This window comes from Capricornis sumatraensis, chromosome 2, assembly GCF_032405125.1.
Source record: "Capricornis sumatraensis isolate serow.1 chromosome 2, serow.2, whole genome shotgun sequence".
NCBI lineage: Eukaryota > Metazoa > Chordata > Mammalia > Artiodactyla > Bovidae > Capricornis > Capricornis sumatraensis.
The window spans coordinates 98268901-98283913 of record NC_091070.1 but is presented as its reverse complement, the minus strand read 5'-3'; the positions used below and the strand labels follow the sequence as shown (position 1 = coordinate 98283913).

The 15013-nt window shown below is 35.1% G+C and overlaps 1 protein-coding gene across 2 annotated transcripts in view; it reads left to right on the top strand.

The window, feature by feature from the left end:
* Positions 1–15013, top strand: part of YTHDC2 (YTH N6-methyladenosine RNA binding protein C2) — a 70636-nt gene that overhangs the window by 37536 nt on the left and 18087 nt on the right. For both annotated transcript variants that reach the window (XM_068963694.1, XM_068963693.1), the window contains exons 17-24: positions 1405–1487; positions 4363–4468; positions 6145–6264; positions 6583–6855; positions 12331–12457; positions 13505–13710; positions 14044–14239; positions 14822–14931. In XM_068963694.1, the coding sequence (XP_068819795.1) occupies positions 1405–1487; positions 4363–4468; positions 6145–6264; positions 6583–6855; positions 12331–12457; positions 13505–13710; positions 14044–14239; positions 14822–14931 (1221 nt within the window). The remainder of the gene's footprint in view (positions 1–1404; positions 1488–4362; positions 4469–6144; positions 6265–6582; positions 6856–12330; positions 12458–13504; positions 13711–14043; positions 14240–14821; positions 14932–15013) is intronic.

Below are 15013 nucleotides of genomic sequence, written 5' to 3'. Positions count from 1 at the left end.
CTGGGGTTCTCCAGGCAAGAACACTGGAGTGGGTTGCCATTTCCTTCTCCAATGCATAAAAGTGAAAGTGAAGTTGCTCAGTCGTGTCCGACTCCTAGCGACCCCATGGACTGCAGCCTACCAGCCTCCTCCATCCATGGGATTTTCCAGGCAAGAGTACTGGAGTGGGGTGCCATTGCCTTTTCCGTGTAGTATTGCAGTGCCCACCAATTCTCAGTATTCCCAATGTTGGTCAGTCCTTTCATGAAAGAGGGGCTTCCCTGGTGGCTCAGAGGTTAAAGTGTCTGCCTGCAATGTGGGAGACCCGGGTTTGATCCCTGGATTGGGAAGATCCCCTGGAGAAGGAAATGGCAACTCACTCCAGTACTCTTGCCTGGAAAATCCCATGGAGGGAAAAGCCTGGTAGGCTACAGTCCACGGGGTCGCAAAGAGTCGGACAGGACTGAGCGACTTCACTTTCACTTTCACTTTCATGAAAGAATTGAAAATTTTTGGTTTTCAACGAAATAAATGCTATCCATGTTGGGAAAACTAAATCATGTTTGCTCTAGTGGATATAAATGATCATTTTTAATGTGAAAAGAAGTTACCTTTGTGTGTTATTAAGAAAACTGATGGTAGTGTCAAAAGTTATTTTATACACAAAATTGATAAATGTAATATTAAAAATCAAAATAAGCAGCATCTTTTCTAAAAAAGTCATAATAAACTATTAAGAGAACCCATTTATATTTTTCTATGTAGTTATTTTATGAAAGGGATGGTATAAAGTCACTAGAGTATATATATTCTAGTTAAAAATGAATATTTCTCTATAGTAAATTTTCACTTTAGTAGTGAAAATATGGGATTAGTAGTGGTTCTTTTTTACTTTCTCTTTTGTCATTCTGGATAAGCTAATACATTAGTAGTTCAGCAAGAGATAAAGTGGATGGGGTTGAAAATTTTTCATTTGGGAATAGGATTATTTTAGTGATTATTACTGTTCTCTCCAATCAGCTTCCTGAAAAGTATGTCAGAAAATGTCTTTCCCTGATGACTCCTATTCCCCACAATGATGTAAATCTGATAGAAAATGACCTTAAGAGAATAGATCAGTTCTCTCCAATCTTGATGCTTTATGAGAACTGACTGCCATTTTTCAAGTGTAGTAGAGTAAAACAAATAGCTTAGCAAGGCACAGCATGAGGAAGTTCTACAGCTCTTCAGAGTTTAGTTTTCCTTTTTTTCCCTTAGAATGATTATAACCAGAAATCTGGATTTTTAAAAAAATCAGTACTCTGTGCTAATTAGTCAAAAGGGACTCTGAATTAAACTTGGCATGTTAAAATATATTCATAATGTTTTCTATTTTTTATTAAATACCTTTTATGTGTTAACATGAAGGTGATTTAAATATTACAGAAATCCTTTGATGCACTGAATTTTGTTACAATGTTAAAAATGGTATGGATTTCCAAAGCTAGCGCCATACAACGAAAAGGCAGGTAATGTATATTTAATTAACATTCATTCAATTCCCATTCAAATGGGAATATTTAATGTATATTCTACTTTCTATAAAATGTTGAAATCTTCATGTTTGTCTTAATTTTTATATTATTTTTTCAAAGCAGACAATTTTAATACTGATTTTAAAGTCAAATTTAGGTTATGTTAAAAGTAAAAATTTTTGCCTTGTATAACCTACACTCAGAACATGTAAAAAATTTAAAAAATGAAAATAAAAGCAATGTAAGATAAGATGAATTTCTGTACTATACAAAAAAACTCAGAATAAATCAGTTAAAGATCACTACATTAACCTCATGTATACCACATGTATCTCACATATATGTGAAGAAAGGCAAATTGATGAGGTACTAGTTTTTGCTTATCAGATTGGCATCAATGAAAATTTTTAAGTTGGAAAAAACATAGATCAGTAGGCTTTCATAGTTTGTTATTAAAAGTGTAAATTGGTGTGACTTCTTCACAGGATGATTTGAAATTGTTTATCAAGATCTCCCTTTTTGCAGTGGGTTCCACTTCCCATAATTTATCTTGAGTATACTTGCAAATATGTGCAAAGATACATGTTTAAGAATGCTTTTAGCAGTATATTATTAGTAGTGAAAAATCTGGGAACACTGTAATGTCCATAAATAGTGAAGTGGTTAAGCAAATTATATTATTGCCACATAATGTCTTACTAAGTAACTGTTAAAAGGAAATATGTAGATATATGTGTCTTATGTGGATAAGTTTTCAGAAACTCATATTAATTGAAAAAGTAAGGTATAAAGCATATATCTAGTATTTTCTTGTGCTAAAAAGTATCTGTATATGTTTATAATGTATTTAGACATGCATTGTCAAGTCAGAGAACAATATTAAAAAATAGCAGTTGTTGACTGAGAAGGAGGACAAAACAAAAGATTATATTATCTAAACTTAGTTGATAAAGCAGCAGCAGAGTTTGAGAAAATTGACTCCAATTTTGAAAGCAGTTTTGTGGGTAAAATGCTATCAAATAGCATGGCATGCTTCAGAGAAATCGTTTATGAAAGGAAGAATCCATAAATGTGGCAAACTTCATTGTTGCCTTATTTTAACAAATTGCCATAACTTCCAGCCTTCAGCTGATCAGCAGCCATCAACATCAAGGCATGACCCTCCACCAGCAAATAGATTATGACTTTGAAGGCCCAAATGATTGCTAGGATTGTTTTAGTGATAAAGCATTTTTAAAATTAAGATAGACACATTGTTTATTTAGATGTAATGCTAGTGCATGCTTAATGTACTACAGTATAGTGTAAAATAACTCTTCTGTGTACTTAGAAACCAAAACATTCTTGTGACTTCCCTTACTGTGTGTGTTATATTGTTTATTGTTGTTTGTTATTATGTTCATTATGTGTGCTTTATTGCCATAGTCTGGAACTGAACCTGAAATACCTCTGAGGTATGCCTGAGAATAATTCAGGAGTTACTCAGGAGAGTCATATTGGTGATTGTATGTTCAGGGGTAGGGAATAGAGTGGAATGAAGGATGTCTTACAGGTTTCTAAGATAATTTTGTAGATGGTAGTGCTATTGTCAGGTGAAATGTGAAAAGTGGTGATATGAGGACAGTTAATTTTTGATTGTGTTAAGTTTGAGTTGACTGTGGAAAATCCAGGGGGAGCTAAGAGGCTTCTGAAATACAGATCCAGATAGGATAATGAGACCTATATGGATGAAGTTTGAAGTTACGAGGATTATTAATATCACTTATGAGAGAGAGTAGAGTAAGGAGAGCAGAGATCTGAGGTCTGACCTCAAAGGAACATCAGCATTTAAGGACTGTGGAAGGATAGGAATTTCTTAGAGAATGCTAGATAGATGGGCAAACTAATGCGTATGTAGTCAGGGAAATGGTGAAGGAAGAAATGGTCCAACAATGTCAGATTTTCTAGCTTGTATCACACTGTATTATAGTTGTTTGTCTCTCTGGATTGTGAACTTTGTGGGAATAGGGATATTTCTGTATCTCTGTCACTTGGTATTAGCCTTGCTATTAGCTGATATAAGGAAATTAAATGAAATTAAAAGTCACTGCTTTTCTTCAAGGTATATTTCTGGTACTTTCCAGAAAATTATGCAAGTCTCTGATGATGGGGTAAATGACACTCCTTTAGAGTTATATAAATGCATAACTTCCACAACTCTAATCAGTGGACCTAAACCACAGCCTTGTCTAACTCAATGAAACTAAGCCATGCCCATGGGGCAACCCAAGACGGGTGGGTCATGGTGGAGAGGTCTGACAGAATGTGGTCCACTGGAGAAGGGAATGGCAAACTACTTCAGTATTCTTGCTTTGAGAACCCCATGAACAGTATGAAAAGGCAAAATGATAGGATACTGAAAGAGGTACTCCCCGTGGACAGGGAGGCCTGGCGTGCTGCGATTCATGGGGTCACAAAGAGTCGGACACGACTGAGTGACTGAACTGAACTGAACTGAAACACAGTGCTTGGTAGCAGCTTCATAAAACTGATTAAATTTGAATTGCTATATATTTATTCATAATTTATTTTTATTCACTTTTATTTGTGTATATATATGTATATGCATTAATTTTTATACTGTTTTCTAGAAGTATTACTTGTCAGGTAGATATCATTCATGAATCTCATTTGTAAATTAAATAATTGAATTTCACACCTATGAAGTGTCTTTTCAAAGGTTAGGGGATCAGTATTAGAGTACAGATTCAAACTCAGATGTCCTGATACTGGTTTATTGTTCTGTCTCCTAAATCACATTGCTTTTACAGTTTCCCTGTTATGGTTTTTATTCCTTGTTTGAGCCTTAATTTTGTGTTTTAATTTCAAGGGCAGGGCGATGCAGACCTGGAATTTGTTTCCGACTGTTCAGTAGACTTCGATTCCAGAATATGTTGGAATTTCAGACTCCAGAACTTTTGAGAATGCCATTACAGGTGGAAATTTACTAAGTTCTAAAATGCTATTTTTTTGGGTGAGGGAGGAGAGGGATCATTTCAACTTAGACCGATTGGACTTAAAAGTAAATCAATTTATAAAATAAAATTCTAAAATATATATTATGGAGGGTGATTATATAAAACTAATATTTTTTCTATAAGAAAATTTAATTCAGAAACCTCCAAAATTTTAAAGAGCTGCTTGAGTGCATTTCAGTTATGGTATAGTTTGTAAATATACTGTTTTTTACTGTAACATTTTAGGATTCTGTCAACCACATCCGTATTCACCTTTTAAATTCTCAATGAGAAGTAGAAAGCAAATCATTTAAGGTCCAAAAGATAATACCAAAATCTCAGTTCAAGTTGCTGAGCTTACCTTGTTAGTTTTGGAACTGAGTTCACTGAGATTTCCTAGTCTATATTAATTATTTTCCTTTCAATTTTCTGACTTAATGGAACAATCAAACACTGTGTAGTTTGTCAGGAAAACTATCAGAAGTATATTAATTTGATTCTTTGGTGTGCCAAGCTACATGCTGGCTTCCAAATCTTAAAGAGACACTGGATCATATTATTGGCATCCATATACCTGGATTACTTCCCACTTCTCCATGCTTATGTGCCATTTTCTGTTCTTCTTAGGATAAAATGCAGAATTCTTAACCAGAGCCTAAATCATCTTTCTTGCCTTGTGTCTCTGGTTTTAATTTTTAATTCATACCTTTCCTCTTCTCTCTACTCATACTAGTAGCTTCGATTTTTCAAACACATTTTGTTTCTTTGTATCTCAGGGCCTTCACATATGCTATCCTGTCTCCATAGAATCCACCCCATTATTCCTTTTCTGATTAACTAATCTTTACATGGGAGTTAATGCAGGGGACTTAAGAGATGCAGGTTTGATCCCTAGATCAGGAAGATCCTGTGGAGGAGGGCATAGAAACCCACTCCAGTATCTTTGCCTGGAGAATCCCTTGGACAGAGGAGCCTGGAGGGCTAGAGTACATAGGGTTGCAGAGTCAGGCATGACTGAAGCTACTTAGCACGCACAATCTTTACATCTTACTTTGTGTCATTTCTTTAGAGAATTGTCTTTGACTTCCCATGGCCACCTCCTCTTGCCATTTCTTGAACCTCATGTTTACGTCTTTAGTTCCTTTTATCCTTCATTATCACAACTGTAATTAAGTAGTTAATTATATAATTATTCTGTTTTTCACACACAATGAAAATCCATGAGGGTAGTGTCTGCTTATGCTTTTCTTTTTTTTTCCAACTTGATCTGTAGTGCCTAGCATCTATCAAGCACTTAAATATTTGTCAAATGGATAAAAGGTTGTAGAATGCAGTATAAAGGGGAAAGAAAGATTTTTGGACAGTGACTACTATTGTTATATATAAGGACTATGTGAGAAGACATTGCCAGCAGGGACAGTAGTAATCTTGATAGATGTTGATGGAAGATGATTATTAAGATTCTCACACTAAAATATGAGCTCATCTTTCATAGAAAGATCTTTCATGGAATGACATTGTTTACTTTGCTGTTCACTTTAATCAGGGACTCTCCTAGTCTCTGTTGGGGATCTATAATTTCTATGATTTTTAAAAAAATGAAAATCATCTATAAATGTCAACATTTCAAAATGATTTGCTCTTTTTATTTACAGGAACTGTGTTTACATACCAAGCTGTTAGCCCCAGTTAATTGTGCTATTGCTGATTTCCTTATGAAAGCTCCTGAACCTCCACCAGCTTTAATTGTAAGAAATGCTGTACAAATGCTTAAGGTTGGTATCTTTATAGACTTTTTTACCTGGCTATTTTACTTGAAATTTAAACCAGTTGATAATGTGTCTTAACTAATTTTGTACCTAAAAAAATTATCTTAATAATCATGTATTTTGAATAATTCTTTAGTGGTAATTAAAGTAAAACAGTAGGTATAGTTCATTTTTACATGATATATTTGAAGCAGAAATTTTTTTATGAGATGTAATAGCAAAAGAAAATTGATGTTCTTGTATCTTGCTTATGGATTTTTAAGTATAGGGTTTGATTAAACAGTTTTGATCATGTCAAGTTCTATTTTATATCCTTTTATTTAGACAATAGATGCAATGGATGCATGGGAAGATCTCACTGAACTTGGATATCATTTGGCTGACTTGCCAGTAGAGCCACATCTTGGTAAAATGGTCCTGTGTGCTGTTGTTTTGAAGTGTCTGGATCCCATCCTTACAATTGCCTGCACACTAGCTTATCGAGATCCTTTTGTCCTGCCAACTCAGGCCTCTCAGAAACGTGCAGCTATGCTTTGTAGGAAACGTTTCACCGCAGGAACTTTCAGTGACCACATGGCTCTTCTCAGAGCATTCCAGGTAATATTGTTGTCATTTTATTTTTGAAATGTTGCTAAACACATTTCTAGAGTAAGTGTAACAAATTTAAAAAAATAGATATGATTCCATTAATTTTATTTCATTATAAAGTCACATTTTATTAATAGCTCAGAAGAATATCTTCCTACTACTAATATGTTAAAATTATCATATTTTTCTCTAGTTTCTTTCATTTTCTCAACTTTCTCCTTGTGGAAATATGTGTGTGTATATATATATATATATTTTTTACTTTTATGTATATTTATTTTTTAAAAGCTCAAATTCCTTTAATCATATCTTATTCAGAAATGCTGTAAAATTTTAGTTAAGAAACAACTGTATGTTATTCCAAGTGTATAGAACAAAACTGAGAAGAAAATTATTTTGAATTTAACATCTATTTATTGATTTATTTAGAGTATATCTCTTTCTTGTGTACTTAGGACAGTATACTAAGAATTTAATTTTATAAAGCAAAATCCAAAAATCACTTACAAATTTTAAGATAATGTGAGAAATTGAGGAAAGTGATAAATGGGAAAGAAAGGATAAGAATAGTGAGCCTGAGTAAAGGAAATGATATTGCAATTTAAAAAACAACTGTAAGCTTTTTTGTGGGCATTACTGAACAGAAGTTGATGCATTGTTATTAATTGGGTATATTAGATTCTGTATATTATAATATTAAGTGATAATATTGTAACCGGAGAAAGATTTGGAGTAGAATTCCTATCTAGTCTGTTTTTTCCCCAGCTTTTCAGTTATATTCTGAAGCAAGATAACTCATTTTCAAAGAGAATCTTTACTGTACTACATATAGGTAATTTCTAGGAATCTCACTTTTCATTCTCACACAGAGTAGGAAGTTGATATGAGGTTATTTTTAGAGGCCTGGAGTGACAGGATTCTTAGATACAATGGTATTATGATGGCTTATTTGGAGATTTCTCATACTTTAGTGGAGGAAAATTAGCAGGGACATCTATAAAGGTGAATATTTTTACATAGCTAGGTATTTAGGTTACCTAATACGTCATTCTCGTTGGGATTTTATAAACTCAGTGGCTTTTATAGCATTGTAGCATTTGAGTATAAATTATCTAATGATAATTCTATTTGATTATAAAGTCTTAGATTTTATTTTTAAATTATTTATTCTTAAAAACTTAGATATAATTGAGATATAACATTATATTAGCTTTAGGTGTAGAGCCTAATGACAGTATTTGTATATATTGTGAAATGATCACCACAATAAGTCTAGTTAAGATCCATCACTATGTTGTTGTTGTTCATTTGCTAAGTCGTGTCTGACTGTGATTCCGTGAACTGCAGCATACCTGGACTCTCTGTCCTTCACTGTCTCCTGGAGTTTGCTCATGCTCATGTCGATTGAGTCAGTGATGGCATCCAACCATCTCATCCTCTGTTACCCCTTCTTCTCTTGCCCTCAATCTTTCCCAGCATCAGGGTCTTTTCTAGAGTCAGCTCTTCGCATCAGGTCCCAAAGTATTGGCGCTTCAGCTTCCACATCAGACCTTCCAATGAACACCCAGGACTGATCTCCTTTAGGACTGACTGGTTGGATTTCCTTGCAGTCCAAGGGACTCTCAGGAGTCTTCTCCAACACCACAGTTCAAAAGCATCAATTCTTCAGCGCTCAGCCTTCTTTATAGTCCAAATCTCACATCCACACATGACTACTAGAAAAACCATAGCTTTGAGTAGATGGACCTTTGTTATGTCTCTTCTTTTTAAAACATTGTCTAGGTTTGTCATAGCTGTTCTTCCAAGGAGCAAGCATCTTTTAATTTTGTGGCTGCAGTCACCATCCACAGTGATTTTGGAGCCCAAGAAAATGAAATCTGACACTCTTTCCCCATCTGTTCTCCATGAAGTGATAGGACCGGATGCCATTATCTTTGTTTTTTCAATATTGAGTTTTAAGCCAGCTTTTTCCTTTTACCTTCATCAAGAGGCTCTTTAGTTCCTCTTCACTTTCTGCCATTAAAGTGGTATCATCTGCATATCTGAGGTTGTTGGTATATCTCGTAGCAATCTTGATTCCAGCTTGTGCTTCATCCAGCCCAGCGTTTCAAATGATGTACTCTGCATACAAGTTAAATAAGCAGGGTGACAGTATACAGTCTTCTGCCCAGTTTTGAACCAGTCAGTTGTTCCTTGTCCAGTTCTAACTGTTGCTCCTTGATCTGCATACAGGTTTCTCAGGAGGCAGGTAATGGGGTCTTGTATTTCTATCTCAGAAAGAATATTCCATAGTTTGTTGTGATCCATACAAAGGTTTTACCATAGTCAATGAAGCAGAAGTAGATGTTTTATGGGAATTTGCTTGCTTTTTCTATGATCCCAGTGTATGTTGGCAATTTGATTTCTGGTTCCTTTGCCTTTTCTAAATCCAGTTTGTACCTCTGGAAGTTCTTATTTCACATACTGCTGAAGCCTAGCTTGAAGGATTTTGAGAATTACCTTGCTGGCATGTGAAATTAGTGCAGTTGTACAGTAATTTAAACATTCTTTGGCATTGCCTTTCTTTGGGATTAGAATGAAAACTGACCTTTTCCAGTCCTGTGGCCAGTGCTTAGTTATCCAAATTTGCTGACATAATGAGTGCAGCACTTTCATAGCATCATCTTTGAGGATTTGAAATAGCTCAGCTGGAATTCCATCACCTCCCCTAGCTTTGTTCATAGTAATGCTTCCTAAGGCCCACTTGACTTCACACTCTAGGATGTCTGGCTCTAGGTGAGTGACCACACCACTGTGGTTATTGCATCATTAAGAGCTTTATTGTACAGTTCTTCTGTATATTCTTGTTACCTTTTCTTAAACTCTTCTGCTTCTGTTAGGTCCTTGCCGTTTTTGTCCTTTATTGTGCCTATCTTTGCATGAAATGTTCCCTTGGTATCTCCAGTTTTCTTAAAGAGATTTCAAATCTTTCCCATTCTGTTGTTTTCCTTTATTTCTTTGCATTGTTCCCTTAAGAAGACTTTCTTGTCTTTTTCCTTGCTAAAAATTTTTTTCTTGTGATAAGAACTTTTAAGATCTACTCTCTAGTCTGTTAACTAAAATTGTGATCATTTCACAATATATACACGTGTTGAATCATTATATTGTGCACCTAAAGCTAATGTTGTAAGTCAGTTATGTCTCAATAGGAAAAGTTACTATTGGGGACTTCCTGGTGATCCAGTGGTTAAGACTCTGTACTTCTAGCGCAGGGGAGGCAAGTTTGACCCCTCATCAGGGAACTGAGACCCTACATGCTGTGTGGTGCAGCCATAAAACAAAAATTACTCTCAGGTGAACATTTACAAAACAGAAATAGAGTCACAGATGTTGAAAACAAGTTTATGGTTACCGAAGGGAAAAGGAGGAGGGAGGGATAAATTGAGAGATTGAGATTGACATGTATACACTACTATAAATAAAATAGATAGCTATTGAGAGCTTACTGTACAGCATGGCAAACTCTACTCAGTACTCTGTAATGACCTATAGGGGAAAAGAATCTAAAGAAGAGTGGATCAGTTCAGTTTGGTCGCTCAGTCATGTCTGACTCTGCGACCCCATGAATCTCAGCATGCCAGGCCTCCCTGTCCATCACCAACTCCCAGAGTTCACTCAGATTCACGTCCATCGAGTCCGTGATGCCATCCAGCCATCTCATCCTCTGTCGTCCCCTTCTCCTCCAGCCCCCAATCCCTCCCAGCATCAAAGTCTTTTCCAATGAGTCATCTCTTCTCACGAGGTGGCCAAAGTACTGGAGTTTCAGCTTCAGCATCATTCCTTCCAAAGAAGTCCCAGGGCTGATCTCCTTCAGAATGGACTGGTTGGATCTCCTTGCAGTTCAAGGGACTCTCAAGAGTCTTCTCCAACACCACAGTTCAAAAGCATCAATTCTTTGGCGCTCAGCCTTCTTCACAGTCCAACTCTCACATCCATACATGACTACTGGAAAAACCATAGCCTTGATTAGATGGACCTTAGTTGGCAAAGTAATGTCTCTGCTTTTGAATATGCTATCTAGGTTGATCATAACTTCCCTTCCAAGCAGTAAGCGTCTTTTAATTTCATGGCTGCAGTCACCATCTGCACTGATTTTGGAGCCTAAAAAAATTAAGTCTGACACTGTTTCCACTGTTTTCCCATCTATTTGCCATGAAGTGATGGGACCGGATGCCATGATCTTTGTTTTCTGAATGTTGAGCTTTAAGCTAACTTTTTCACTCTCCTCTTTCACTTTCATCAAGAGGCTTTTTAGCTCCTTTTCACTTTCTGCCATAAGGGTGGTGTCATCTGCATATCTGAGGTTATTGATATTTCTCCCAGCAATCTTGATTCCAGCTTGTGTTTCTTCCAGTCCAGCGTTTCTCATGATGTACTCTGCATATAAGTTAAATAAGCAGGGTGACAATATACAGCCTTGAGGTACTCCTTTTCCTATTTGGAACCAGTCTGTTGTTCCAGGTCCAGTTCTAACTGTTGCAGCATACAGATTTCTCGAGGCAGGTCAGGTGGTCTGGTATTCCCATCTCTCTCAGAATTTTCCACAGTTTATTGTGATCCACACAGTCAAAGGCTTTGGTATAGTCAAGAAAGCAGAAATAGATGTTTTTCTGGAACTCTCTTGCTTTTTCCATGATCCAGTGGATGTTGGCAATTTGATGTTGGCCTTTTCTAAAACCAGCTTGAACATCTGGAAGTTCACGGTTCACGTATTGCTGAAGCCTGGCTTAGAGAATTTTGGGCATTACTTTACTAGCATGTGAGATGAGTGCAATTGTGCGGTAGTTTGAGCATTCTTTGGCATTGCCTTTCTTGGGGATTGGAATGAAAACTGACCTTTTCCAGTCCTGTGGCCACTGCTGAGTTTTCAAAATTTGCTGGCATATTGAGTGCAGCACTTTCACAGCTTCATCTTTCAGGATTTGAAACAGCTCAGCTGGAATTCCATCACCTCCACTAGCTTTGTTCGTAGTGATGCTTTGTAAGGCCCACTTGACTTGAGTGGATATATGTATGCATATAACTGGTTCACTTTGCTGTGCAGAGAAACTAACACAAATTGTAAATCAACTATATTCCAGTAAAAATTACTTAAAAAATAAATGTTCTTGTCAAAAATGAAAAAAATTACTCTCTTAGAAACTTTACAATATACCATAGAGTGTTATTAACTATACATCCCCAGGACTTATTTATTTTATAACTTTAAGTCTGTACCTTTTAAACCCCTTCACTTGTTTCACCTACTCTCCACTCCTTTAACCTCCCCTCTCTTGCAGTCATCAATCTGTTCTTTATATTTATGTTTTTGTTTGCTTGTCTTCTTTATTTGTAAGAGAATTAGAAAAAGAAGAATTGACTTTGAATGGTTAATACAGTGATTTTCAGTTACTTTGCTTCCTAACTGAGAACTGATGTGTCTTTTGTGTAATTTTATTTTTATAGGCATGGCAGAAAGCTCGAAGTGATGGGTGGGAGCGAGCCTTTTGTGAAAAGAATTTTCTTTCACAAGCTACCATGGAAATAATCATAGGCATGAGAACTCAGTTGCTTGGTCAACTTAGAGCATCAGGTAAAGTTTTCCTCCAAAGAACTTATTTCAACTACTGGGAGTACCCTGCCTATGCCTTATAGTACTTCTTATGTTAACTAATGCCATCTTGCATTATCTTTATAACAGTATCATGTTGTATATCTTTTGTTCATGAACTGCTTTGTATTAACTTTGTAGACTTCTGCATAATATTAACTTTTGTTTGTTGATTTAAAAAATGATAATGTAGAAGCTGTGGGTGATGAATGATTTTATAATGTTGGCAATAAAAAATTTATAATATATTTTTTGGGAAAATAGATTTAGGTATGGTACTTGTTATATTTTATTGCTATTAATAGTTTTATGGAAGCGAAATTGCTAAAAATTAAGTAGATTGATATGAATGCTGTCCTTTATATTTTTGGAACATAAAACTAGTAAGCACATGAAGGCACTTGATTTTTTTTTTTAAGAGAATGCCAATTTTGCTATATCATTTTAGAATTGTTTCTTTGAATTTCTTTTTGAGTGACATTTTATCTTGAGGAAATAGAAGAAAAGTACCTGAGCCTGTATTCCTAGAACAGCTCAAGGGCCAAAGTGATATAAGACATGAACCAGAGGATTTAGAGTTGTTTCAAATATGGGGAGATATGAAGGACTATTGAAATTCAAGCAAGAATACTTTATGTTTATTTGACTTCACTTCCAGAATTAGTGTCTATCACAACCAACATATTAATACCATTCAGCGGAGTATTTTAGGTTTTTAGGTATGAATTTAGGATGCATCTGATAGCTGTTTACGGAGAACTTTATTGCAAGAGTGTGTTTTTTTTTTTTTAAGTCCACGACTTCCCAGTGTATCTATCTACTGCTTACTTTAGTCTAAGTAAACCTAAACTTTCTTAGAACATTGCTTCTATATGTTAAAACTTTTCAGAAGAAATTTTATGAATTATTGTGAAATTTGAATCATTAAACTTATGTCTGTTATACATTATTTTTTTTGTGAAAACCACAAATTTAAAAGTATATCTTGTGAAGTAGAAAAAGTTGGTGTGGTTTCTTTCGTCTTTCTAGGTTTTGTGAGAGCAAGAGGTGGTGGTGACATTCGAGATGTTAACACAAATTCTGAGAATTGGGCTGTTGTTAAAGCTGCATTGGTTGCAGGCATGTATCCTCATTTAGTTCATGTGGACAGAGAGAATGTAGTATTGGCAGGGCCAAAGGAGAAAAAAGTACGGTTTCATCCCACTTCAGTTCTCAGTCAGCCTCAATATAAAAAGGTAAAACTTTTTGAATGTTTTTTGGCCTTGAGGTAAAACTTGTCTAGTTTAAATAGTTGAAAATCAATGAAAAATGTTCCCAATACCAACATGCTTTGCAAAATTAATTAGTTATAAATGTACAGTTCAACACTGGAACAAAATTTTGATAGAATCGAAAGAAGTGATGTGTTAAGTATTAAGGGACTTTTGTGCAAAGTACGTGAACAATGATTTGCTTTAATTCTTGTTTGAGTAGTAATATATGCATCATCTATTTTGCTGAGGGACTTTGTACAATTACTGATAAGTGATAAATTCAGTTAACAGTTTTAAAATTTATTTTCCTAATAGATTCCTCCAGCAAACGGTCAAACTGCAGCAATCCAGGCACTGCCCACAGATTGGCTTATTTATGATGAAATGACTAGAGCTCATAGGATAGCTAATATTAGATGCTGTTCAGCAGTGACACCTGTCACTGTGTTGGTATTTTGTGGACCAGCTAGGTTGGCAAGTAATGCTCTTCAGGAACCTTCATCTTTTCGTGGTAAATATATTATGATGGAAATACAAATCTATTTGAGAGAAAAATCTGTTTTTTTCTTCTTATTAAACCAAACAAAATTTGATATTATAGAAATTTATGTGGTAGTAGTTCCCTTTTGATGTATTAAGACTAATTTAAAAATATTAAAATATACCACTATTCTTAAAATTGATTTCTAAGGTAGCTTGATATTGATTTGTGCATTTTTGATTAATCTTGCTGATAGGAAGTTTAGTTTTTTCTTCCACTTGAATTTAAATGATAGTTTAACATAAATAAAGGTAATTGTTTAAAGGAAATGTTACCCATAATCCTTCTACCTTTATGCACTTTTTAATATTTAATATTTGAGAAAAAGATTTGAGAAATTCTGATATTTAGAATTTGAGTAGAGAAATAAAGAATGGCCAGATGCTGAGTTTTAATTTGTGACCTGCTGTGTTTAGAGAACTCTCCACACAAATTGTTAGTATATCAGTAAGATTTGTGTAAATGCAGAGTATCTGTGTTGGCTTACTTTTTTTGCTGTGATGTTAGATAGTAAAAGTGAATTTCTTTTCCTTTCCATACGTGTTTGAACAGTGGATGGTATTCCTAATGACAGTAGTGATAGTGAAATGGAAGACAGGACTACTGCTAATTTGGCAACTTTAAAACTTGATGAGTGGCTCAGTTTCAAACTAGAGCCAGAGGTAAGTTGCTTTCTAGCAGTGTGATAGATTTTTTTCATTCAGTTGTATGAACTATACATGGTGTGATGAAAATTATCTCTTT